The 27,500-nt window shown below is 49.4% G+C and overlaps 1 protein-coding gene across 2 annotated transcripts in view; it reads right to left on the reverse strand.

The window, feature by feature from the left end:
- Nucleotides 1–27,500, reverse strand: part of LOC135811208 (tripartite motif-containing protein 2-like) — a 360,779-nt gene that overhangs the window by 169,933 nt on the left and 163,346 nt on the right. For both annotated transcript variants that reach the window (XM_065324401.1, XM_065324400.1), the window contains one exon: nucleotides 9,432–9,572. In XM_065324401.1, the coding sequence (XP_065180473.1) occupies nucleotides 9,432–9,572 (141 nt within the window). The remainder of the gene's footprint in view (nucleotides 1–9,431; nucleotides 9,573–27,500) is intronic.

Here is a 27,500-nt window from a genome sequence, read left to right on the forward strand (position 1 = left end):
CACTGCACAGGAACAAGTTTGAACAGCACTGCACAGGAACAAGTTTGAACAGCACTGCACAGGAACAAGTTTGAACAGCACTGCACAGGAACAAGTTTGAACAGCACTGCACAGGAACAAGTTTGAACAGCACTGCACAGGAACAAGTTTGAACAGCACTGCACAGGAACAAGTTTGAACAGCACTGCACAGGAACAAGTTTGAACAGCACTGCACAGGAACAAGTTTGAACAGCACTGCACAGGAACAAGTTTGAACAGCACTGCACAGGAACAAGTTTGAACAGCACTGCACAGGAACAAGTTTGAACAGCACTGCACAGGAACAAGTTTGAACAGCACTGCACAGGAACAAGTTTGAACAGCACTGCACAGGAACAAGTTTGAACAGCACTGCACAGGAACAAGTTTGAACAGCACTGCACAGGAACAAGTTTGAACAGCACTGCACAGGAACAAGTTTGAACAGCACTGCACAGGAACAAGTTTGAACAGCACTGCACAGGAACAAGTTTGAACAGCACTGCACAGGAACAAGTTTGAACAGCACTGCACAGGAACAAGTTTGAACAGCACTGCACAGGAACAAGTTTGAACAGCACTGCACAGGAACAAGTTTGAACAGCACTGCACAGGAACAAGTTTGAACAGCACTGCACAGGAACAAGTTTGAACAGCACTGCACAGGAACAAGTTTGAACAGCACTGCACCGGAACAAGTTTGAACAGCACTGCACAGGAACAAGTTTGAACAGCACTGCACAGGAACAAGTTTGAACAGCACTGCACAGGAACAAGTTTGAACAGCACTGCACAGGAACAAGTTTGAACAGCACTGCACAGGAACAAGTTTGAACAGCACTGCACAGGAACAAGTTTGAACAGCACTGCACAGGAACAAGTTTGAACAGCACTGCACAGGAACAAGTTTGAACAGCACTGCACAGGAACAAGTTTGAACAGCACTGCACAGGAACAAGTTTGAACAGCACTGCACAGGAACAAGTTTGAACAGCACTGCACAGGAACAAGTTTGAACAGCACTGCACAGGAACAAGTTTGAACAGCACTGCACAGGAACAAGTTTGAACAGCACTGCACAGGAACAAGTTTGAACAGCACTGCACAGGAACAAGTTTGAACAGCACTGCACAGGAACAAGTTTGAACAGCACTGCACAGGAACAAGTTTGAACAGCACTGCACAGGAACAAGTTTGAACAGCACTGCACAGGAACAAGTTTGAACAGCACTGCACAGGAACAAGTTTGAACAGCACTGCACAGGAACAAGTTTGAACAGCACTGCACAGGAACAAGTTTGAACAGCACTGCACAGGAACAAGTTTGAACAGCACTGCACAGGAACAAGTTTGAACAGCACTGCACAGGAACAAGTTTGAACAGCACTGCACAGGAACAAGTTTGAACAGCACTGCACAGGAACAAGTTTGAACAGCACTGCACAGGAACAAGTTTGAACAGCACTGCACAGGAACAAGTTTGAACAGCACTGCACAGGAACAAGTTTGAACAGCACTGCACAGGAACAAGTTTGAACAGCACTGCACAGGAACAAGTTTGAACAGCACTGCACAGGAACAAGTTTGAACAGCACTGCACAGGAACAAGTTTGAACAGCACTGCACAGGAACAAGTTTGAACAGCACTGCACAGGAACAAGTTTGAACAGCACTGCACAGGAACAAGTTTGAACAGCACTGCACAGGAACAAGTTTGAACAGCACTGCACAGGAACAAGTTTGAACAGCACTGCACAGGAACAAGTTTGAACAGCACTGCACAGGAACAAGTTTGAACAGCACTGCACAGGAACAAGTTTGAACAGCACTGCACAGGAACAAGTTTGAACAGCACTGCACAGGAACAAGTTTGAACAGCACTGCACAGGAACAAGTTTGAACAGCACTGCACAGGAACAAGTTTGAACAGCACTGCACAGGAACAAGTTTGAACAGCACTGCACAGGAACAAGTTTGAACAGCACTGCACAGGAACAAGTTTGAACAGCACTGCACAGGAACAAGTTTGAACAGCACTGCACAGGAACAAGTTTGAACAGCACTGCACAGGAACAAGTTTGAACAGCACTGCACAGGAACAAGTTTGAACAGCACTGCACAGGAACAAGTTTGAACAGCACTGCACAGGAACAAGTTTGAACAGCACTGCACAGGAACAAGTTTGAACAGCACTGCACAGGAACAAGTTTGAACAGCACTGCACAGGAACAAGTTTGAACAGCACTGCACAGGAACAAGTTTGAACAGCACTGCACAGGAACAAGTTTGAACAGCACTGCACAGGAACAAGTTTGAACAGCACTGCACAGGAACAAGTTTGAACAGCACTGCACAGGAACAAGTTTGAACAGCACTGCACAGGAACAAGTTTGAACAGCACTGCACAGGAACAAGTTTGAACAGCACTGCACAGGAACAAGTTTGAACAGCACTGCACAGGAACAAGTTTGAACAGCACTGCACAGGAACAAGTTTGAACAGCACTGCACAGGAACAAGTTTGAACAGCACTGCACAGGAACAAGTTTGAACAGCACTGCACAGGAACAAGTTTGAACAGCACTGCACAGGAACAAGTTTGAACAGCACTGCACAGGAACAAGTTTGAACAGCACTGCACAGGAACAAGTTTGAACAGCACTGCACAGGAACAAGTTTGAACAGCACTGCACAGGAACAAGTTTGAACAGCACTGCACAGGAACAAGTTTGAACAGCACTGCACAGGAACAAGTTTGAACAGCACTGCACAGGAACAAGTTTGAACAGCACTGCACAGGAACAAGTTTGAACAGCACTGCACAGGAACAAGTTTGAACAGCACTGCACAGGAACAAGTTTGAACAGCACTGCACCGGAACAAGTTTGAACAGCACTGCACAGGAACAAGTTTGAACAGCACTGCACAGGAACAAGTTTGAACAGCACTGCACAGGAACAAGTTTGAACAGCACTGCACCGGAACAAGTTTGAACAGCACTGCACAGGAACAAGTTTGAACAGCACTGCACAGGAACAAGTTTGAACAGCACTGCACAGGAACAAGTTTGAACAGCACTGCACAGGAACAAGTTTGAACAGCACTGCACAGGAACAAGTTTGAACAGCACTGCACAGGAACAAGTTTGAACAGCACTGCACAGGAACAAGTTTGAACAGCACTGCACAGGAACAAGTTTGAACAGCACTGCACAGGAACAAGTTTGAACAGCACTGCACAGGAACAAGTTTGAACAGCACTGCACCGGAACAAGTTTGAACAGCACTGCACAGGAACAAGTTTGAACAGCACTGCACAGGAACAAGTTTGAACAGCACTGCACAGGAACAAGTTTGAACAGCACTGCACAGGAACAAGTTTGAACAGCACTGCACAGGAACAAGTTTGAACAGCACTGCACAGGAACAAGTTTGAACAGCACTGCACCGGAACAAGTTTGAACAGCACTGCACAGGAACAAGTTTGAACAGCACTGCACAGGAACAAGTTTGAACAGCACTGCACAGGAACAAGTTTGAACAGCACTGCACCGGAACAAGTTTGAACAGCACTGCACAGGAACAAGTTTGAACAGCACTGCACAGGAACAAGTTTGAACAGCACTGCACAGGAACAAGTTTGAACAGCACTGCACAGGAACAAGTTTGAACAGCACTGCACAGGAACAAGTTTGAACAGCACTGCACAGGAACAAGTTTGAACAGCACTGCACAGGAACAAGTTTGAACAGCACTGCACAGGAACAAGTTTGAACAGCACTGCACAGGAACAAGTTTGAACAGCACTGCACAGGAACAAGTTTGAACAGCACTGCACCGGAACAAGTTTGAACAGGACTGCACAGGAACAAGTTTGAACAGCACTGCACAGGAACAAGTTTGAACAGCACTGCACAGGAACAAGTTTGAACAGCACTGCACAGGAACAAGTTTGAACAGCACTGCACAGGAACAAGTTTGAACAGCACTGCACCGGAACAAGTTTGAACAGCACTGCACAGGAACAAGTTTGAACAGCACTGCACAGGAACAAGTTTGAACAGCACTGCACAGGAACAAGTTTGAACAGCACTGCACCGGAACAAGTTTGAACAGCACTGCACAGGAACAAGTTTGAACAGCACTGCACAGGAACAAGTTTGAACAGCACTGCACAGGAACAAGTTTGAACAGCACTGCACAGGAACAAGTTTGAACAGCACTGCACAGGAACAAGTTTGAACAGCACTGCACAGGAACAAGTTTGAACAGCGCTGCACAGGAACAAGTTTGAACAGCACTGCACAGGAACAAGTTTGAACAGCACTGCACAGGAACAAGTTTGAACAGCACTGCACAGGAACAAGTTTGAACAGCACTGCACAGGAACAAGTTTGAACAGCACTGCACAGGAACAAGTTTGAACAGCACTGCACAGGAACAAGTTTGAACAGCACTGCACAGGAACAAGTTTGAACAGCACTGCACAGGAACAAGTTTGAACAGCACTGCACAGGAACAAGTTTGAACAGCACTGCACAGGAACAAGGTTGAACAGCACTGCACAGGAACAAGTTTGAACAGCGCTGCACAGGAACAAGTTTGAACAGCACTGCACAGGAACAAGTTTGAACAGCACTGCACAGGAACAAGTTTGAACAGCACTGCACAGGAACAAGTTTGAACAGCACTGCACAGGAACAAGTTTGAACAGCACTGCACAGGAACAAGTTTGAACAGCACTGCACAGGAACAAGTTTGAACAGCACTGCACAGGAACAAGTTTGAACAGCACTGCACAGGAACAAGTTTGAACAGCACTGCACAGGAACAAGTTTGAACAGCACTGCACAGGAACAAGTTTAAACAGCACTGCACAGGAACAAGTTTGAACAGCACTGCACAGGAACAAGTTTGAACAGCACTGCACAGGAACAAGTTTGAACAGCACTGCACAGGAACAAGTTTGAACAGCACTGCACAGGAACAAGTTTGAACAGCACTGCACAGGAACAAGTTTGAACAGCACTGCACAGGAACAAGTTTGAACAGCACTGCACAGGAACAAGTTTGAACAGCACTGCACAGGAACAAGTTTGAACAGCACTGCACAGGAACAAGTTTGAACAGCACTGCACCGGAACAAGTTTGAACAGCACTGCACAGGAACAAGTTTGAACAGCACTGCACAGGAACAAGTTTGAACAGCACTGCACCGGAACAAGTGTGAACAGCACTGCACAGGAACAAGTTTGAACAGCACTGCACCGGAACAAGTTTGAACAGCACTGCACAGGAACAAGTTTGAACAGCACTGCACAGGAACAAGTTTGAACAGCACTGCACAGGAACAAGTTTGAACAGCACTGCACAGGAACAAGTTTGAACAGCACTGCACCGGAACAAGTTTGAACAGCACTGCACAGGAACAAGTTTGAACAGCACTGCACCGGAACAAGTTTGAACAGCACTGCACAGGAACAAGTTTGAACAGCACTGCACCGGAACAAGTTTGAACAGCACTGCACAGGAACATTTTGCGCGAATGCTTTCACGTGACATTGTAGGACTGAGGCAGGCACAGTGGATTGGTCTCATACCATGATTAAGAAACGAGAGGTACTGTACCAGGTTCAAGTCCTGCTTGGAAGTGGAAGGATTCTTTCCAATCGTGCTGCGACCCACAGTTCATTGGGAACTCGTGGCCTGGCATGAGTTAAATATGGATGTGGCAATTGGGATTTAGGCCTTTGGCCTCTTGTTGGTGGATCTCATCTATCCTCCCCCACCGTTTAGGAGCCGTATCTGACGCCTGATCATGGGGTGGTGGCGTCCCACGGAAGCGGAAAGGTGGTTCTTGACCAGGGAGTTGTACGACTCCTTGTTCTTGGCCTGCCCGGTACGCGAACCCGTCGAATTTAATATTTTCTTTTTTATGTAGGACTCTAGAAGTGGACTTTTTGACGGCATATCAGTATTTGACGCGAGTCAACTGTCTTGTGAACACCCACTTATTTTCCCTTGTACGGACTTTCAACCCAGGTAGAAAATTCTCATGTAAAACAAGCCAACGGGCAAAACAATTCTGCCCGCAGATTGAGTACCGGATTTTCTGGTGTGTTCCGCATTTTGAAATGCATACAAAACTGCAAAATCACCCCTGCAGCTAAGACTGGGAATGCTAGGAATGACTACCAGCGCTACAGCACTCTATGAATATACTGCATGCATGGTGTTGTTCAGCTACTCTTCATGTACTGCAGCCCATCATTATACTGGTGCAAAGCTTCTTATTGTACATGTTGCCAGTTCTGAGTGAAGGGCAAAGTAGAAAACCTTTGTAGAACTTCGGTCATGTTTCTCAACCTTTTAACCATTGTCTGGTTTATTCTGATAACCATAGGTTGCCAAAACATTCAAAATCTGACAGGCGGCTGGCTTATACAGCCAATAGCAATACAAATACAGATGGTGGACCTGGAAAGGCGGGTGCGGCTTAGACTCCAATGAGCCCACACACCGTAAAATTTGGTAATTTCCTCCTGCTCTTGTACTGTCGTGGACATGGAAATCCGGTCAGGGCGCTGGCCATTCAGCCGTGGATAAGCAGTACACACATGCATTACATGTACATGTACATGTTGATGTATATGCGCTGCAGTGCACTGGTCACTGCAGTGCACTGGTCACTGCAGTGCACTGGTCACTGCAGTACACTGGTCACTGCAGTGCACTGGTCACTGCAGTGCACTGGTCACTGCAGTGCACTGGTCACTGCAGTGCACTGGTCACTGCAGTGCACTGGTCACTGCAGTACACTGGTCACTGCAGTGCACTGGTCACTGCAGTGCACTGGTCACTGCAGTGCACTGGTCACTGCAGTGCACTGGTCACTGCAGTGCACTGGTCACTGCAGTGCACTGGTCACTGCAGTGCACTGGTCACTGCAGTGCACTGGTCACTGCAGTGCACTGGTCACTGCAGTGCACTGGTCACTGCAGTGCACTGGTCACTGCAGTGCACTGGTCACTGCAGTGCACTGGTCACTGCAGTGCACTGGTCACTGCAGTGCACTGGTCACTGCAGTGCACTGGTCACTGCAGTGCACTGGTCACTGCAGTGCATTGGTCACTGCAGTGCACTGGTCACTGCAGTGCACTGGTCACTGCAGTGCACTGGTCACTGCAGTACACTGGTCACTGCTGTGCACTGGTCACTGCTGTGCACTGGTCACTGCAGTGCACTGGTCACTGCAGTACACTGGTCACATCAGATCAACATGACTGTAGTACACAACGTTCTGTACGCACTGAGGACGCCGGCCCAGGTCAATCCACTGGGTTTCCATGTCCAGAACAGTAGTAGGTGAGCAATTTCGTGCGGGATAGTGCCTTTGCTGTTTGCCTGCGTTATGCACAGCTCACTGACGTGGCAGTTTGAGCACTCTGGTAACGTGCTTTTGGGCCTTATTTAAATCTGGCTTTGGAAAATATTTTTTCATTGCTACATGTATCAGGTTCGGCCACATTTTTCCTTTCCTGCGCTGAAGAGTCCACAAAGGGCCACAGAGGATGCTGTCCACAGATTGAGGTTATCCGAATACTAGTATACTAGAGTAACCATCTCACTATGAACTTGGAATGGAGGAACTGTCAACGCCATTACTTCCCTTGGGTGACAGTTTTCAGGATTTGAAATGAAGGTGCCCACAGTTGTCACAAAGTACCGTGTGATGCCACACCGGACTAGATCTCCACTTGTACATTCATCGTCAAAACGTAGTCAAATCCGTGTGCTGGTTGATCGACCTACACTGTAGCTGTTCCGATGTTTGGTGCACTTACGCCTTGTGAACTTGGACACCAGAGCTGCACACATGGGTATGTTGTGCAGAACGAGAATGCCAAAAGGTAGAGCCCCTGTGTACCTACGTAGTTATTTGAACAGCTACCATCTTTTTGACTTCTTCCACAAGGATCTTTTTGGCATGTAAGTGAAAGGTCTTGGTCCATTTCGTGTGGGGGAACATTACGAAACTGAACGAAAACAGCACCATAAGGCGAGAACAGCACCACGGCACCTTCGGTCGGCGATCACAAAACCAACCCGAGCCAAGAAGAACCGTAACTAGGTGAATGTAATTCTTCTGATAACGATGAATCTGCTAAAGACGCAGGTGACAAGCTCCCCTCATCTTTCCTTTCAGACACATGTGCAGCAGTGCAACCTTCGGTACAACAACACTTTTTCTATCATCACAAGACAAGGGTAGGAATCTTTAGGTGACAGTTCCTCTTAAAATTCAAAGGCGAAATCCCACAGAATATTCATTTGAATAAGATTTGCTCGTGACAAGCAAGCTGGCCCTGGGTTCAAGTCCTGGTGGGTCTGGCATTTTTCTCTCTTTTAAGGCAGCTTACTTCCCGACTGATCTTTTGACTTTGAAATTCTCCCGATCCTTTCAAAATGGATACGATTTAATCTTGTTTTGCACACGTACAACCTGTGACATGTCACTTTTTATGGAATAGTAACATTAATAATGATGTAGTTACAAGGCTGTGCTGGGCTTACAACCAATTTTCTTGCATTACAATTACCGACGTTGCTACCACTGTTTTTTTACTGATATTCCAAGTACAAGTTTTTGACTAGCTGGTTTGGAGTTGACAGAGTTGTGAATGATCGAGACTCCTCAACACCTGTTCTCACCTTCCAGGAGCAATATTGACTTACACTGCTATCTGGTGTTCACAAGGTGTTTGTCATGCTGGAAATGAAGTGTTTCTATAAATGTGCGTATCTGGTGGTGGTCTGGATTGCAGAGGAGAGCTATAATTTAAGTGGCAGTCTTCCAAAAAATCTTCTTCACGCTACTCAAGCTCAACTAATGAGTTTATAGACACGGTCCCTGATGGCATAGCTCACATCACGTGGTCCACAGCTACTGCAGCTATGTGCTCTATTCGTGCAGATGCAACAGGGGTCATTGTGCACATAGTCCAGGATTTGTTGATTGGCTGAAGATGTACTTTGCTTTCTGCCAGAGATTGCTTTCATTTCGCTGCTTTTTGTTCACTATTACCCCCTGGATATGTACGAAGGGCGACAATAAAGTGTTCGACCTGGCCCAAAAGAAACCGTATATCACTGGTTTCTTGTTTCCAATTGTCACAATATCCACACTGCAACTGAATGTATTTCACTCAGCAATGGCTCGAGTGTCATCAATCCACCTCAGTAGAAGGTTTTCATCTTGCAAGTCTAGCACATGTTGAGACTTCTCAATCTAAAATGGCCAAAGGCATTGCAATTACAGCTTCACACTCTTGCCACAGGGTATGATGTATATTGGCACCAGAAGTAGTGCTAGAAGCAAAAGGGTAAGACAAACTAATCACTAATCAGCTTACTTCAACACGGTGGTTGATATCATCAGTGACAAGGAGGTGTCCATGCCTATCCTCGGCAATGTGCCGAGGGCTCTTGAACTGACCATCTGACTCTCCCTTTGATCCGAACATGGTAATGAAGTTTCCATCAGTAGTGAAAACCTGCATGAAAACGAAATGTATTTAAAACTCTACACTGTGATGACTATGTCCTTCAAGAGTTCAATACTGTGTACACATACACACACACATACACATACACACATACATACACACACACATACACACATTCACACACACACAAACATGCACACACACACGTGCACACACACACACAAACACAGGCGCACGCACACACACACATACAGTACTCACTGGATTAAAAGCCGGGATCTTGTATTTTTCAATACCAATTTTGACGAGGCTTATATTCAAGACAGGCTTCTATTCGAGAGGGTTTTATATTGTTTCATTCCATACCAGTATTCCAATCGAATCTCTAAAACTTTCATATTCACAGCAACTCGGCCCCGAGTTAGTTTGCACACACTACGTTGGCCAGGACATGTACCAATATGAACATGCACGAGATGTTTTTTACGCACTTTTAACATACATGGCACTAAATGGTCACCCCACGCTTCGCGTATAGGAGTCTGGGCTTCTATTCGAGAGATTTTTTTAAACAGTGCTTGTAAAAGGGGGGGGGGGCTATTATTCAAGAGGGTTTTTATTCAAGAGGGTTTTTATTCCAGAGGGTCTTCTAATCGAGTGAGTACGGTACACACAATCACACACTTACATACGTGTGTGAGCCCCCCCCCCCCTGCCCCCCGCCATTTTGCCTGGTCTACAACACACAGCTGATGTTAAAAGTAACTTTTCTGTCCATTGAGCCACTTTTTTGCATTTTTCCTTTTTTCATACACACACCACACCACTTTTTTTTTTTTTACTATGTTCACACTCCCAGCTCGAAAATAATATAGAAAGACAATGATACTGAGACTAGGACGAACGTGACAACTATTGAGCAGGGGCTGCACCGAGACACAGCAGTGATGGTGGGGCATTGATGGCTCTGCCGACCTGAGGTCTCGGCATCACGGCCAAAAACACGCACCAAAAACAAAAGATAGAGCTGTACGAGTCAGCAAAATGAAAAGAAAGGAAGGGTTGACATCAGCGAGTGTGCGGGAGAAACTGTGAGACTATTAACAAATTACAAGGGCTGTTACTGAGAGGAGCATCATCATGGCTGATCATGGCGAGTCGGTTGTCTGAGCCAGTTGTGGTGCATAGATCGGGATAGAGGAGAACGACGAGAGCATCATCATAGCGAGTCGACTGCCCAGAGCCAGTTTGTGCTTCGCAGATGGCGATAAACATTAGTTTTGAATGCTTGCATTCCCTTGCTGTGGGGAGGCTGGGACAGAAGAGCGGCGGGGAGGGAGTTCCAGTCACTAATACTGCAGTGTGGGAACGAGCGCTTTAATGCCAGCGGGACAGATGCAAGCAGCTGGCGTTGGAGCTGGTGGTCATGGCCAATGACGCTACCATGCTCACTGCGAGTTCTGGGGCTGGATGAGGGGAAATGGCGCGGTGGCAAAACAGAGAGCAGCTGCGGAGGGCCAGGCAGGTAAAGCAGCTTGTATAGGCAGGCAAGCGAGGCAACAGTACGACGGTTGGCCAGGCTAGGTAATAGTGCACCTGGACCGATGATTCGCAAAGCACAGCGTTGGATATGATCCAGGCGTTGCAGGTAGCTGGGCGGAGCACCTATCCAGATGAGGGGGGCATACTCCATAACTGGTCGAACAAATGCCTTGTATACTGTGGTGCGGCCGGCTGGAGAGAGAATGTGCGCTGCACGGCGCAGGAAGCCCAGGCGTTGTTTGGCTCGAGTGGCAACCTTCCGGAGATGAGTGCTGAATGACAGCTTCGAGTCGAAGGTCACTCCAAGTAAAGAGAGAGCCTTCTCCTCAAGGACAGGAGTGCCGCCGAAGACAATGCGAGGCAAATTGATGGGGGTTCTGCGGAGAGTGGCGGTCATGGCTTGGGACTTCGACGGTTCGAAGGAGATGCGCCATCTGCGGCCCCACTGATGTAAGCGATCAACAGAAGTCTGGAGGCTCAATGCTGCGTCGGCTGGGGATGTGTCGAGGGATATCAGGCTGTACAAGGTAGTATCGTCGGCGTACGCCTCCAGGTGGGCTCCGGGTGACAGGGTCTCTGAGGCGTCGTTCACGTAAATCAGGAAGAGTGTAGGGCCGAGTATGCTCCCTTGGGGAACTCCTGCTGATATGGTATACAGCGATGAGGTTTGGCCGCCCACCAAGCATTGAATGGACCGTCCACCTAGGTAGGAAGAGAGCCAGGTATGCAGGGGGCCGCCAATGCCAAGATGGCGGACTTTGTGGAGGAGGCCAGCATGGGACACACGGTCGAATGCTCCGGCAATATCCACGGCTAGAATACGTGCTGCACCGCCTCGGCCGACGGCTGTGATCCAGGCGTGGTGTAGAGCCTGTAGCGCATCTGAGGTCCCGAGGCGGCGACGAAACCCGAACTGGTGGGGTGTCAGGAGTTTGTAACGCTCAAGGTGATTCATGAGCTGACGATTGATAACGCTCTCCATGATCTTAGAGATTATGCTCAGCAGTGAAACTGGACGATAATTCCTTAGGGCGGATCGTGAAGATCGCTTGTGGATTGGAACCACGCTGGCAGTCTTCCACATTTGTGGCTGGACTCCGTGCTGGAAGCAAAGAGCAAAGAGCTGACACAGTGGCTTGGCAGCACATGCTCTGGCATGCACTGTCTATTGGTAACCACACAAGGGAATGAACGAAGAGCTAGGTAAATGAGAAAGAGAAGAATGACATGTGTGACCATAATCGTCGGGAATTGAACCCGGAACCTTGTAGTGACCCGACTCCTATTACATCACTTCATACATAAGCATGCGCAAGAAATAAAATCACTCTCTTTGGCCTCAACTTCTTTGTTGTCCGGTTGGCCATTGTAGCCGTCGTCTAGGGCCTGACGTAAAGCCTCTAAATTGGTGACCCCGACTTGCACTTTTTGGAGTTTTCATCCTGCCATCACCACCATACCAGCTCAACAGTGCACGAACGCAGGCATACGCACGGCTCACCGGACTTACAAGTGGAGCTGTGCACGTCTCCATCAGCCCCCACCTCACCCGGCACACCTCGGCCCAGTGCAGTGCTCCTGCTGGTACCCCGCCAAGCCTGCAACATGCAGCCGCCTCTGACATTATAACACTCCTCTGTTACGCATACTTTTCCTCTTTTCTTTCTTTCTGCCTCTGACATGCCCTCAACCTCTGTCACGTTAACACACCTCTGACACGTTAACCCGCCTCTGTCATGCATCTCTCTGTTTTCCACTTCCTGCTCTTCGACTTTTGTTTCGGTCTTTGTTGCCACGTTGTCAACAAATTTCAAAAACACACATCGCTCTCTTGTACATATTGTATTATATTTTCTATTTCCTTTCTTTCTCTTTTTGTTTTGGTTTTCGTGCTTCACTCCTCCCGACCTCACCCCTGGCAGGGGAGTACTGTAGCAACCCGACTCCTATTACGTCACTTCTTATGTATGCATGCGCAAGAAATAAAATCATTGTCTTTGGCCTCAACTGCTTTGTTGTCCGGTTGGCCATTTTAGCGGTCCTCTAGGGCCCGATGTAAAACCCCTAAAACCTGACGATTGGAAATTGTCTGCACATACCACTGCACCATATCACGCACGCACGCACGCATGCGCGTGCATACACACACACACATACACACACTCACACACACTCTCTCTCTCTCTCACACACACACACACAGCAGGGGCGTCGGAAGGTAATTGACTGTGGTACGGTCAGCCATCTGAAGTACACTTTACTCGTGGGGGAGGGGTGGCCGAGCCGAAATTTTGGAAAATTAGAGCCCAAATCAGTACATTATCTTGATCCACGGGTGCTTTCGGCAAATATTGGTACGGTCAGTACCGTAGTGACCGTACCATGTGCGACACCCCTTCACACACACACACACAAACACACACACACAAACATACACACACACATACACACGCACGCACACACGCACGCACCCACGCATGCACGCACACGCACGCACACACACGCACGCACACACACACACACACGCACACGTTTGACCTTGACCTTTGACGCCCATCGCCGGAGGCGATGATAGCAATGCTACGGCAGAAGCCATAGCAATTTGTGCTGGGATCGCAACATTCAACAGCTTGCAAGGCTGAAGAATTGACCGTCACACGCACACACACACACGCACACACACACACACACCTTCAACCTTCAACCTTGAAACTGCCACCTAAAGGTGATGCAGTGCATCAAAGAGGCAAGGAGGGCAGAGTTACTTCTTGCATTTGTGTTGAGCCAGGTACTGGAGACGTGTGAACTTCCGAGAGCAGGTCGGGCGTGGGATGGTGCGGCGCTCGAAGCCAGAGCTGCATGTGCGGTTGCAGTTGCAGTTGCAGTTGTGCCGGCAGTGTCCAGCTTTGCTCCGGAAACAGCGGTCACAGGTGTGGCAGTGGTAATGACATTGGCTGCAATCAGGTTGGTGAGGTGCAACAATCTCTGGAACTGGACCGTCACCAAAACTGGGAGAGCAGCTGTGCACAGCGAATCCACCTCGGCTAGCAAACCAACGATGGCACGTTTCGCACAACACAGCACCGGCCTGTTCATGGATCGGCTTCAGTCACTCTTCCTGCATTTGTGCTGCCGAAGTCCGCTCTCACTAGCGAAGAGTCGCTCACAGATCGCACAACACACTGACTTGGCTGTCGTTTCAAGTCGTAAGCGCCGTGCAACAATGGCATCCGAGATGGACTGGATCCACTCGCCATGTTCACGAGCCACGAGAGCAACACTGCCTTTGTAAGCCGGTGGTCGTCCATCCTGGCAATGTGGCCAAGCCACTGCAGCCGTCGACGGGCAACCATGTCAGCAACTGGCTCTGTAGCGCACATTCTATGCAGAGAGGCAGATGACAGGTGGTCCTCCCACTGTTTGGAACGCGAGATGCCGAGAATGACACGAACGCAGCGATTGTGGAATTGTTCAAGGCGACGTATGTCGGCACGCAACAGTGTCCAGTTATCAGCCCCGTACAACAGCACCGACAACACACAGCATGTGTACCTGTGTTGTTTCGTCTTAGATGTTAGTGAAGTGTTCCGAAAAACTGACGAGTAGAGGCTGCCAAAGGCCTTAGATGCAGCAGCTATGCGGTTGGACACAACGGTGTGGCGTCGTCCGTCTGGTGTTACCACTGAGCCGAGAGATGTGAACTGGCTGATATGCTAGATTGCGTTGCCTTGTACGCTTAGCGGGGTACGGTCACTGTCGTTGATCTGATGCCCAACAGCCATGAACACTGTCTTTGCCATGTTGAGAGACAGCCCGAATGCTCCACTGACCTCCGCAAATATCTCAAGCATACGCTGAGCATCCGAGTGGCTGGGTGCAAACAAGGCTGCATCATCAGCAAACTCACCATCTGTGATGACCATATCATTACCACACTTAGATCTCTTGAAAAGCTGACCATCGGCACAGGTACGGAATGGAAAACCAGACACTCCATGCTCTTGGTCGCGTGCGCACCAACGTTCCAACACTGCACCAGCAAACAAGTTGAAAATGAATGGTGCCAATGTACACCCTTGGCGCAGTCCGTTGCACACTGGGAAGCCTTCAGTGGGGGAACCATTGACGATGATCGTGGCTGTCATGTTGTCGTGAAAAGACTTCAGAAGGCTGACCAGTTGCTCCGGGACTCCCAGCTTAAGCAGGACAATTCACAGTGCAGCACGTGGAACAGAATCGTATGCCTTCCTCAAATCAACAAACACCAGGAATCCCTTGGATTGGTGCTCATAACACTTCTCCACAACCTGGCGAACAACAAACGTCATGTCCGTGCAGGAGCGACCTTTCCGGAAACCACACTGTGATTCAGGCAGCACACTTTCGCCGACTTTCTGCAATCGGTTTTGCAGCAGGCGTCCGAACAGCTTGCGAATGACGTCGAGGAGTGCGATGCCACACCAGTTGTCGCAGCTAGTGAGGTCACCCTTCTTGGGTATCGGTATTATCTCAGCATTCACCCAATCTTGCGGTACTACGCCCTCCTCCCAAACCGCGGTAATGAGCTTAAACAGATTGGCATAGAATAGGCCGCAGTTGTATTTGACCATTTCCGGTAGAATGCCGGAGCTTCCAGCAGCTTTCCCATTCGTAAGATAGCGAAGGCAGCGCTGGGCCTCTTCAGCAGTGGGTGGGGACACACACACACACACACGAACACACACACACACACACACACACACACACACACACACACAAACACACACAACACACTCATACTCATACATGCCCATTGTGGAAGTGATGATAGCGAACAGCTATGTTAGACATAGCAACTTGTGCTGGGATTACACCATTCAACAGCTTGCAAGGCTGATGAATTCACCGCCACTAATTTTTGGCCTGGTATCCACCACACAGCTGCTTTTGAAGTGGCTTTTTCTGGCCAGTGAATCCCTATTTTTCCTTTTTCCTTTTCCTTTATTTCTTTTTCTTTTTTTTTGACACACACACACCAAACCACATAGTCGGGCATACACTGGCTGTTGGTAACCACCCAGGAGAATAAAAGAAGGGGTAGGAGTATGAGAAAGAGAAGAAAGTCGTGTGCGACCATAATCGTCGGGAATTGAACCCGCAACCTCTCGATTGGAAATCGACTGCGCATACCACTGCACCATATGGGACACACATATATACACACACACACACACAGACACACACACATTAATTAAGAAAGGTTGCACGTCGCCCACACGTTAAAGTGACATGTTCAATGACACGCTCAATGACACGTTCAGTGTACCGTCACTCGTGCATGCACAATGTTGTTTGGCCGACATAGTCACCGTGAAGTGCAGTGCACACGACCGTAGACAGTAGCAAAGCATGAGAACACAGCAACAGCACTATCAAACATAGCAGCATAGCGTGAGCGGTAGCACGAAGCTGCGTGCACCCATTAATCTGCATTATCACTGCCGGAGCAGGATTTTGGCGGAGCCAATAGAGGAATCAGAGGGGGTTCACTGCGGAGCAGGATCTTGGCAGAGCAGAGAGAGAGGTCACTGCCAGAGCAGGATTTTGGCTGAGCCAAGAGGATAGACAGGTCTGAGGGACAGGGTCCAAAAAGTTCTTTGTTGGCTAGGCATTATTTGTTTGTGTATTGAGACAGCATGCGATAAAGAGGATACTGAGAAGAGTTCAAGCAACACAGATGTGAACACAGCCAATGTCTCGCAGTAAGACAATCATCTTGATGAGCTCATTGCCGGTGTCCCGCATTCTACGCCGGAACATTGCTCGCGCAGCAAAGGGAGCTTGCCCAAATAGAAGGACGAACTTTGCTGCAGGGATCGGCTTGACCTTGGCATCAAGCCGCTCCGCAGCTGTGGGAGCAAAGGTTCTGAAGGCATCCAACTTGGTCTGGACAGAGCATCAGCCACCGGCATTGGAGTTGACTGGCAAGTATGATGCTCTAAACAGTAAGTGTTGCTGGACACAGATAAGTAGAGGGTGCGGACGAGTGCAATGACCACAGGAGAACTTAACGGTGTGTACCCACCTTCAATATGTTGACAAAGTCTGGTGCCACCAGCTCAGGTCATCCTTGGCTGAGGCTGAGAGGTGCAGCATTCTGTGGGATGATATCTCAGATGTGGCCTTGAAAAGGGCAGACAGGCAGCATAGGGCAGATGGTGGGACGCGAATGTGAGTTGGCCTAGAAGTCAGGCGAGTTCGTGCTTGAGGACGCAACCCCTGTCGAGTGTGGCAGATACTAGATAGGTTGAGCGTTATACTGGAAAACCACATAGATGGTTGCACAAGAGTGGCCCAAGCATATCTGCTGGCGGACGGAATTCATGCAACACGTCAACAGCTGGCTGTACAATTTGGTTGGGATGTCAGTGTCATCTGCAACAGTACTAACCCTCATCTAAACTGGAGCAGACTGCAACACCATGGGCATAGGCTGGCCTGTGACTTACTTGGGTAGTGCACCTCGAATGTGACAAGTACTAGTACTTGATTGATTGATGCACTGTGTATGTGTGTGTGTGCGTGCGCGCATGTGTGTGTGTGTGTGTGTGTGTGTGTGTGTGTGTGTGTGTGTGTGTATGTGTGTGTGTGTGTGTGTGTGTGTGTGTGTGTGTGAGGGGATGGGGGAGTTCCTTACCCACCAACACGTCAACAGCTGGCTGTACAATTTGGTTGGGATGTCAGTGTCATCTGCAACAGTACTAACCCTCATCTAAACTGGAGCAGACTGCAACACCATGGGCATAGGCCGGCCTGTGACTTACTTGGGTAGTGCACCTCGAATGTGACAGGTACTAGTACTTGATTGATTGATGCACTGTGTGTGTGCGCGCGTGCGCGCGTGTGTGTGTGTGTGTGTGTGTGTGTGTGTGTGTGTGTGTGTGTGTGTGAGGGGGGGGGAGTTCCTTACCCACCAATGACAGGTAGACCGACTAGTAGTTGTACTAGATTGATTGATGCCCGGGCTAGGGTTGTGCCTAGGTGCAGACTAAAGATGGGATGACCACTGTGTGTATGGTACTGCAACGCATGAGCAGTAGAAGTGACAGGATGGAAAGATGCACTGCACTGGGTTGGATGTAACTGGTGTCACACTGCCACAAGATGGTTGTGATCAGCAACAAGATAACTATGCATGGCTATGGCACTGTGCAATCAGCTCAGAGGACCAGCGCACATGACTCACAAACACAGTGATGCAGCTATTCAAAGAATGCTATGTCCACTGTACTAGTGACTTGGTGTGGAGTTGCACAGCCTGAGGTTGCAGAACTGATTTTGACAAAACAAGGATTGTTGCTGGCAATGACGGGTAGACCTACTAGTACAATAATGTAATTGATTGCTTGATGCCAGGGTTAGGGCTGTGCCTGGGTCAGTGGGTGCAGACTAAAGTAGGGATGACCACTGTGTCAGTATACTGTCTGTGCTGCAAAACATGAGCAGTTGAAGTGGCAGGATGGCTGTTGCACTGGGCACTGGGCACTGGGCACTGGGCACTGGGCACTGGGCTGGATGTTACACACCACCTCAGTGACTCAGTGAGATTGCCAGTGGTTACGTAGTAGTACAGTATAGCATCCTGACGATCAGAGACACTACGACTAAGTCAGTGCGTGTATGCAGCTCCAGTGCATATGACTGACGGGTCCCCCGTCGGTTTCCGAGGAAGCCGTAATTTTTTTCGCTCCAAACTTTTTTCCCGGGGTCCATCTACTCACAAAAAGGCGTTTTGCACACCTTTTTGCCAATCCCTGTACAACTGAGTCCAGCTATTTCCGCGCAGAGTTAGGTGGATCCCTAACCCGGGTTCTACTCTAGAAGCAGTACACTGCATAGCACTGTGCATCTTTCCAACAAACCTGGACACATGCCAGAGCAGTAGACTATCCACACTGCAGACCTACAGTGCACCATCATGGAAGACTTCTTGGTGGTCGCAGACGTGATCGTGAGTGCAACACTGCATAGGGCACGCAACACTTCATGCAACGTTGTAGAATGAAACCGCTGCGCAGTTGTATTTGCAATACCGATTCTCCGTACGGTCACAGTCATGGCTAGCCAGGGAGAATAAAATTGCTTCGACCCTAGCAGTCGATCCTCATTCTTCCTTCGAGGATTCACTGACAACAGCTGCAAAGATGCCAACACCGACGACAGGAAAGAGAAAAAAACTACAGCCTTACTTTCAAGCTGGCTGTCATGAAGTCCGCGAAGGAAACGTCCTGCAGTGCTGCTAGTCGCCTCCACAACATGAATGGGAGCATGGTTTGTCGCTGGAAACAGAAGGAGGCCAGTCTAAAGGGAATAGAAAAATCCATAACCTGTCGTGGTCGTGCACGGGCACGTAGTCAGCGGTGGCACAACGTTGCTTTTGTGTGACCTGGAAGATGAGCTGTTCGGATGGATCGTCACGGAGCTCAAGCAATGTCGACGAGTGACGCGGAAGTCGGTCCAGGCAATGGCTAAGCAGATTCACGACGAGCAAGGAGGACAGGAACCGTTCAATGTAAGTGCTGGAAGGTGTAGGAATTTCATGGAGCATCTTGAACTAATGACAAGAGTGAAGACGCACCAGAGCCATCGAACTCCTGCTGACCTGATCCCCAAGTTGACGGACTTCCTTGTGTTTGTCAGGAAGCTGTTCGCCGACAACAACGATCTAAACCCTGCCAACATCTTTGCCATGGATGAGACTGCCGTTTGGTTTGATGCGACTAGCAACCGGACAGTCAACGCAATTGGCGCCAGGACAATCAGCATGGACAAGCAAAATGTCACTGTGGCACTGACAGCATCTGCGTCTGGTGCAAAGCGGCTGCCCTTTGTCCTCGTTAAAGGCAAGGTCAAGACGGCAGAGGACAGGGAGCTGCAGGCCCGGCGGGACATCGTATTAGCATTCTCTGACAATGGATGGTTTAACAAAGAGTTGACAATTGATTGGCGTCAGAGAGTGATGGGTTCCATGGCCTTGGGAAAGAGGCTTCTGGTGTGGAATTTTTTTATCGCTGGCATCTCACCGACTCCGTCACTGCAGAGAGGTTCCAAAAACGCATCCTGAGTGCTGTGATCCCTGGTGGATGCCCTTCAAGAGCAGCATCCGGGACTTGTATGATGAATGGCTGGCAACAGGTAACAAAACTTACACTGCTGCATGCAACGTCCGGGCCACTACGAAGTCGAAGCTGTGTGACATCATCGTGAAGTCATGGCGTTCCCTGTCACCACACCTCATCAAGAACTCCTTCACCTGCTGCGGACAAGTTGCTGGCGCCACTGTTGACCAGGTGTCCTGCTTCAAGGAAGGTTGTCCCGCTGCTGATGGCCGAAAACGTCTTAAAGAGCTTTTCTCATTGCCGCCTGCGCAGCTGCAGCCAGCCAATGTTGTAGAAGAGTTCGAAGATGAGCTTGACCAAGAGGCCAATGTTCTTGGTGAAGTGGCTGCTGATGACGGTGCTGCTGGCGGCACCTCCAGTGAGGACGACGACGATGACGATGATGTCGACTCTGCTGCGACGGCTGTATCAGCTGCGACTGCCGACTCTCTCTTGACTGAAGAATCTGCTGCAACTGCTCAACTTGAAGTAGCTGATGTCACCATGGAGACTGCCGATAGCGACACAACAACATGATTTTGTTGTAGTACTGGAAGTGTAAATTTCCACCCTGGCTTTCCAAATCTTTGTTTTGGTTTGTTGCTGGCAGATTTCAGTCTTTGCATGAGCAAACACTGTTGTGAATTCCTTACCTTGCCATGTTCATTGCTTTTTAATACCGTCAACTTGATTTTGACTTGATTTTGACTTGATTTTGACTTGATTTGGATGTCCTAATTGCAAATCTGAATAGACTTTTGCATCTCAAGTATCGCCCTGCCATGTTTTTGCATTTTGTATTTCGTTTTTGTGTATTCTCCAATCTGGCATATTATCGCGTGATGACATGTTTTGAATAGAAGCATGACTTGAATAGAAGCATGGTTTGAACCCAGTCTTATACGGCCGTAAGCACCTGCTTTTATACGCGACATTACGGTATGTCCTTATTACTGGCACTTTGGCGGTCACAGCATTGACAAAATAGCACTTTAAAAGATAACGCTAGTGGCGCCAACTACAGTGGCGTGTCCAGGACTTGCCTGAGGAGGGGGGGGGGGGGGGGAGTGGGGAGATGACATGGTGCACATGACTGTAACGATATACGTCACACTGCTGTGGTGTCAGATAGAGTTTATTCACAACTAGCAAGGAGGACAACAAACGAAGAACAACATTCCAAGCAGTGTGCGAACACAAAAGGGAAGTGTGTACGAACACCAAGGAAAGTGTGTACGAGCGCATATGGAAGCAGGAGCTCTAGGCGGGTGCATACGGGGTGCGAGAGTTGCACCATATACGGAAGTATGCCATATACATCATGCCCCTCCTAAGATAAAAACGTACAAGTGTTTATCTAATCAACAAAAAATAATGTGAAAATTGCATGTGCATAGCAAATGACATGTCGCGGAGCAGCAGCAACTTCCAACAGACTTGTAAAAGGGATAATTGCAAAAATTATATACATGAAGGTTTTCAACTGCGAAACAATGGGAATGACAATTGAATAGGTACACTGGACATCAACAACTGAACAGAGCGAGTGTTAATTGTACGATTGTCCACGCGTTGAAATAATGTTAAAGGGGACATTCTGTCGCCGGGGACGTTGGCTTGTTCGAGGTGGTACCTGAACAGTTGACTGTGGCGACGACTGAGTCCCAGGGACTGCTTGTGGTGCAGCGTCAGGTACGGGAGACGATGCAGGCATGACTGATGAAGCTGGAGTAGGAGGACGGTACGGGCGGAGGTAGCGACGGTTGCGCCAATATACGCGTCCACTCGGTAGCTTGACGTAGTAGTCGCGGTGGTCACCGATAGCCACGACAACGCCGCGGGAAGACCACCGTTTTGTCTTCGGGTGCTGAATGTCAACGTGCGTCCCGATAGACAAGTGGGGAAGCTCTCGGTGAGGCTGATTGGGAGGCTGGTCTACTCGATCAACATCATCCATGTCAGATGCGGTGTCTTGCCAGTGGGAGTCGAACTGGCTCCATTGGGCGAGAACGAAGGAGACGAGTGGGCGACCATACAGTAACTGGGCAGGACTCTTTCCCGAAGTGCCAGGAGTATTGCGCCACTCGAGAAGGCCACGCTGGAAAGCATCGGTGTCTAGATTACCGTCATTGGTAGTCTTTTCCACCAGGTACTTCATTGCCTTTACGGCTGCTTCCGCATGTCCGTTCGACTGTGGGTAGTGAGGGGACGACTTGATATGACGGATTCCCCAGCGCTCGCAAAATTCAGCAAATCTGTGAGACGCAAACTGAGGACCGCCGTCCGTTGAAATGACCTGTGGTACGCCTACATCTGGGTACCACCTGCGGAAAAGACGAATGACGTCAGCTGATGTGGCTGAGTGACCAAGCTTGGCTATGCATGGACATCCGGTTAAGCGGTCGACGAATACCAAATACTCGCAACCTTGGCAACTGAAAAGGTCAGCACTAACACTTTCGAATGGCAAAGTGGGCTTGCGGTCAGAAATGGGCGGTTCGGCAGACTGAGACGGCTGAAATTCACGGCATGCATCACAGCTGCGGACTAGCGTTTCTAACTCACTGTTCATTCCGGGCCAATACACTGTCTGACGGGCACGTCGTTTGGTACGGGTCAGACCTTGGTGGGCTGCGTGAAGGTCGATCAGCGTTGACGCACGCAGAGAGGCTGGGACGACTATGCGTAGACCTTTCAGGACTATGCCATTGTCGGTGGACAAATGTTCACGCACGTTCCAATACGCACGAAGAGGCTCGGGCAGCTGCTTTTGTGCTGAGGGAAATCCGTTCTGGATATACCCGAGTAGCATCTGGTAGTCAGGATCAGATGCTGCTGCGGCACGGAGCTTAGCGAACTGGAGACTCTGGGGACCATCTTGGAGTAAACAGATACGGATACTGCGGCAGGACAGTGCTGGATCTTCTCCAAGTTCATCATCACTAGTCGGGATTGATACAGGATGTCGTGAGAGGGAGTCTGCGAATACGTGCTCTGAACCCTTACGCCACGATGCTTTCACTTGATACGGACGAAGTTTCATGATCAATCGGAGTAGACGAGAGTTCTCAATCTGGTCAAGGGTGTAGCTGTTGATAATCGGTACAAGCGGACGATGGTTGGTGATTAGTGAGAACTGTGCACCAGATAGATACAAGCGGCACTTGTGCACTGCCCAGACGACTGCGAGGCACTCGAGCTCGATTACAGCGTACCTTGTTTCAGCGTCAGATAAGAAACGACTTCCACACTGTATGAGGTGCCATTGCTGGTCATCATGCTGTTGCCATAGGGCAAATCCAAGGCCATTCTTCACAGATGCATCAGTCTCGAGACGGACAGGCTTGCCAGGTTGGAAGAAAGCTAACACTGGTGACTCAGTCAGGATGGCTTTGACGGCTTCGAATGCTATGGTGTGCTGCTGATCCCAGGCGAACTCATTGCTGGTTTTCAGGAGTGGGCGAAGCGGCTCACTTAGCTCAGCAGTGCGCGGTGTGAAGTCGCTGCATTGGTTGACCAAACCGAAGAATGAGCGGAGGTCAGTGCGGTTGCAGGGCACTTCGAACTGGCGAACGGCAGATGTCTTGCTACCAGCAACGGCATAACCATCAGCATTGATGACGAATCCGCAGAACTGTACTTCACTAGCGCCGAATACAAACTTGTGTGGGCTGAGCGTAATGTGATGCTCGCGGGCACGGTGAAGGACGTCACGAACGTGGGTGACGTGGTCTTGAAAATCGACGTCATGTACTAGGCCGTCATCAACGACTTTGACGAAGTTAGCGAGGCGGTCAAATGCTGCGTCTGTGCGGCAGTTGAATTCGTCACCTGCTGAGGACAGACCTTGAGGGTTGCGGCAATAGCGATACCGACCCCAGGGCGTGATGAATGTCGTGAGCGGCTTCGAGTCGTCGGACAGGGGTATTTGCCAGTACCCATGACGAGCGTCGAGTGTGGTGAAGAAACGGGCTTTACCAATAGCTGTCACGGCGTCACGCGGAGTACGAGCTGGGTGTGTTGGTCGGCAGACTTGGTCGTTGAGTTTACGCAAATCAACGGTGAGGCGCTTCTCGTTAGAAGACTTCTTATCTGCGATGACGATCGGGTGGCACCAGTCTGACGGTTCAGTGACTGGCTCAATAATTCCATTGATCACCATATCATCCAGTTGAGATTTTATCTGGTCTCGGAATGCGAATGGGATTGCGCGGGCACCATTAACACGAGTTGGTGTGGCGTCAGATTGAAGCTTTATCTCCATGGGAGGACCAGCCATGGGCTTCAATTGGGAGTCGTCGAATACATCAGCAAACTCTTGCATCAGCTGAGCCTTAACATCAGCAATGTCTGCACTACTGGGTTCGGAATTCACACGGGAGATCCGCGGCCAGGACTCAGGGAGAATGCCAAGAGCACGGAGAGATTGGCATGACAGCAGCGCCTCGTCGAGGTCTTCATACACATGAAGTACCGTGGTGTGCTGGGCTGAGCCAATGGAGAGCGTGGCAGAAATCTTTCCCAGGCTAACCAGAGAGGTGCCGTTTGCTGCTGAAACAGTGTCGGAATAGACGGCAAGGTTCTCAGGGAAGCCACCTAGCTGGGAAAGATGTGCTGGCCCAATGGCGTCAACATCGCTGCCGGTGTCTGGAATCCATGTCATGGCTTCGGCGGTCGGTTCTCTGTTGAGCTGCGTGTGGACACTGAGTTCTAGACCATGTCGAACAGAGGCACGTTGCAACTTAAGTTGGCCGACTTTGCCGGATGCTGTTGGTTTGCCTTTGTGCGGGCACATGGACTGGAAATGTCCGACACGACATCCGTTACATTTGCGTGACTTCGCAGGACATGTGCCTTTGGTGTGGGGACTGCGACCACAGCTGGGACACTTGTCACCTGCGGGCTTGTCTGGTGTAGACTTCATGGGTGCGGGCCGGCTCGCCTTCTGCTGTTTATAAGATGATTTCTTAGCTGCGTGCACGTGACCACTGGAGGGAATGCCAGAGGAAGTTTGGCAGGCTGCTTCTTCAGCACGGCAGAGCTTCACGGTTGCCTCCAGATCCAAGTTCTGGAGGGCCAGCAGCTTGTGACGCACGTCGTCCTCAAATACGCCTGTCACAATGCGGTCACGTAGTATGTCGTTGTTGAATTTCAACAGGCCTGCCTTGCAGGGGTTGCACATCGCCTGGTTGCAGTTATGACATACTGAACACCCAGAAAAGTCACACGCGTGAAACAGTTCACGGAGGGCCGTATAAAAGGAGTCAAATGATTCCCCACGCTGCTGCCGTCTCTTGTAAAATTCGATTCGGTCGAGCAGCGGGTTCCTCTGCCGCCGGATGTACTGCTGGAGGACCGGGATGGCATCAGCAATGTCAGCGTCTTCCGGGAAGGCGATAATGCCTTCTCGGATGAAACGGCGCAGGTCCTCATCTAGGGCCTGGCGGAACGCTGACATACGTGTATGGCGGTCGTGGCTGGCGAGACGTTGGCATTGCGCATAGTCACGCCAGGCCTCCTCCCAAGCGGTAAATTCTGCCATTGTGGCAGTAGATAACAATACTGGTCGTTCTGCGGACACAGACTTGGGTGCGGGTGGGGTTGTAGAACTAGTACTGGTCTGGTTGGACATACTTTCCATCAGGGTCTGAAACTGTTGATCTCGCAGTGCAGACGCCTGTGCCTGAGTTGTCAGGAGCTGCAGGAGCGTGGCGACGTCAGGCACTCCATTACCAGAAGGTGCTGCGGGATCGCTGCTCGCCATGCTGATCACAAATGCTCGTTGTGACAGCTCACACGACTACGTCCTACGAAATAAATTGAACAACACTCCTATCTAAAACGAACTAACAAACTAACTGCAGGGTAATCTAATCCAAATCCAACGGAGTGCTACACTGCTACTGGGCCAGGTAAAACACTACAAACTAGGTTGGTGTGGACAGAATGGAAACTACAGGACGAAATGTTCACTGCGCCATGTGGTGTCAGATAGAGTTTATTCACAACTAGCAAGGAGGACAACAAACGAAGAACAACATTCCAAGCAGTGTGTGAACACAAAAGGGAAGTGTGTACGAACACCAAGGAAAGTGTGTAGGAGCGCATATGGAAGCAGGAGCTCTAGGCGGGTGCATACGGGGTGCGAGAGTTGCACCATATACGGAAGTATGCCATATACATCAACTGCTAGCTATCCAACCGATTACAAATTATTACATGACAGGTATTTCTTCCAGACGTACACTAGGTTACAGACTACAGTATCTCATGCTTAGTTACTACATAATTATTGTACAATCATCTGTCATGTTACTTGTACACTACATCAATCACCTCATTAAGTTCATCTCGATATGGCATGAATCAATTTTTCTGCATTCCCGGTTCGGAAAGGAACATATGGAATAGGAGCCTCAGTTCCATATCTCGTCTGCTGGTGCAGTGAGAAGCGCAGCAGCGCTTCCGCATGACGATGCAAGCCAAATCAAAACAACTCTAGCCAAAAAACTAGCTCAGCGTTCGTCAGGCAAAAAGCAAAAGTCTCAAACTCAAAGTCAAAGGTCGGGAAGTGAGAGTCAGAAGGTCCACTAGCCCCATCTCGAACCCAGGCAATCTTTGTGCAAGTCATCTATTGGACTTGCAATGACTTGATCACTCCCACGGTTTCCTGTTGGAACAGGAATTACGCCGTCGCAAGAACGCTCTGCAAAAATCCATCCAGGCTCTGCAGGCCAGAGCTTGGCTTCTTTTAGTCCATGGATGTTGCTGAAACTTCGCAGAAAAGTCTTCAAGTCAACCAATTCATGATTCGAATCCCGAGGGGATCATCCTCAAAACACCGTTGTACAATGTTCCAGAAGGAGGCGCTTGACAATTCCAAGCCGTGTTTTTTAGTCCCGCTTGGGTAGTGCTGCATTCTGCACACCTCTTACAAGACGCATCGAGCATCGAGCATGTCCTGGAATCTGAACAAAAGTGTAGACATGGTGCAGAGTGGATCGTTTCATCTGCAGTGCACCGCTACACACCAACGGTCAGTGCAGCTGCTTTTGGAAGCTGCTTCCCACCGTGTAGAGTCCACCGCCCGTGCATGCAGCAGTCTAGTGTTTATTTCAAACCAACGTCGAACTTTTTTTGGGGAGGGGGAGGAGGGTGGGGAGGGGGGGGGAAGAGGGCGTGCGCCCCCCCCCCCCCACCCCACCTAAACCCGCCACTGCACCTTATATTTGGCGGTCAGAGTATTGACCAATTAGTACTTAAAAAGACAGATCTAGTGGTATCAACTAAATAGTGC

This window comes from Sycon ciliatum, chromosome 3 (assembly GCF_964019385.1).
Source record: "Sycon ciliatum chromosome 3, ocSycCili1.1, whole genome shotgun sequence".
Taxonomy (NCBI): domain Eukaryota; kingdom Metazoa; phylum Porifera; class Calcarea; order Leucosolenida; family Sycettidae; genus Sycon; species Sycon ciliatum.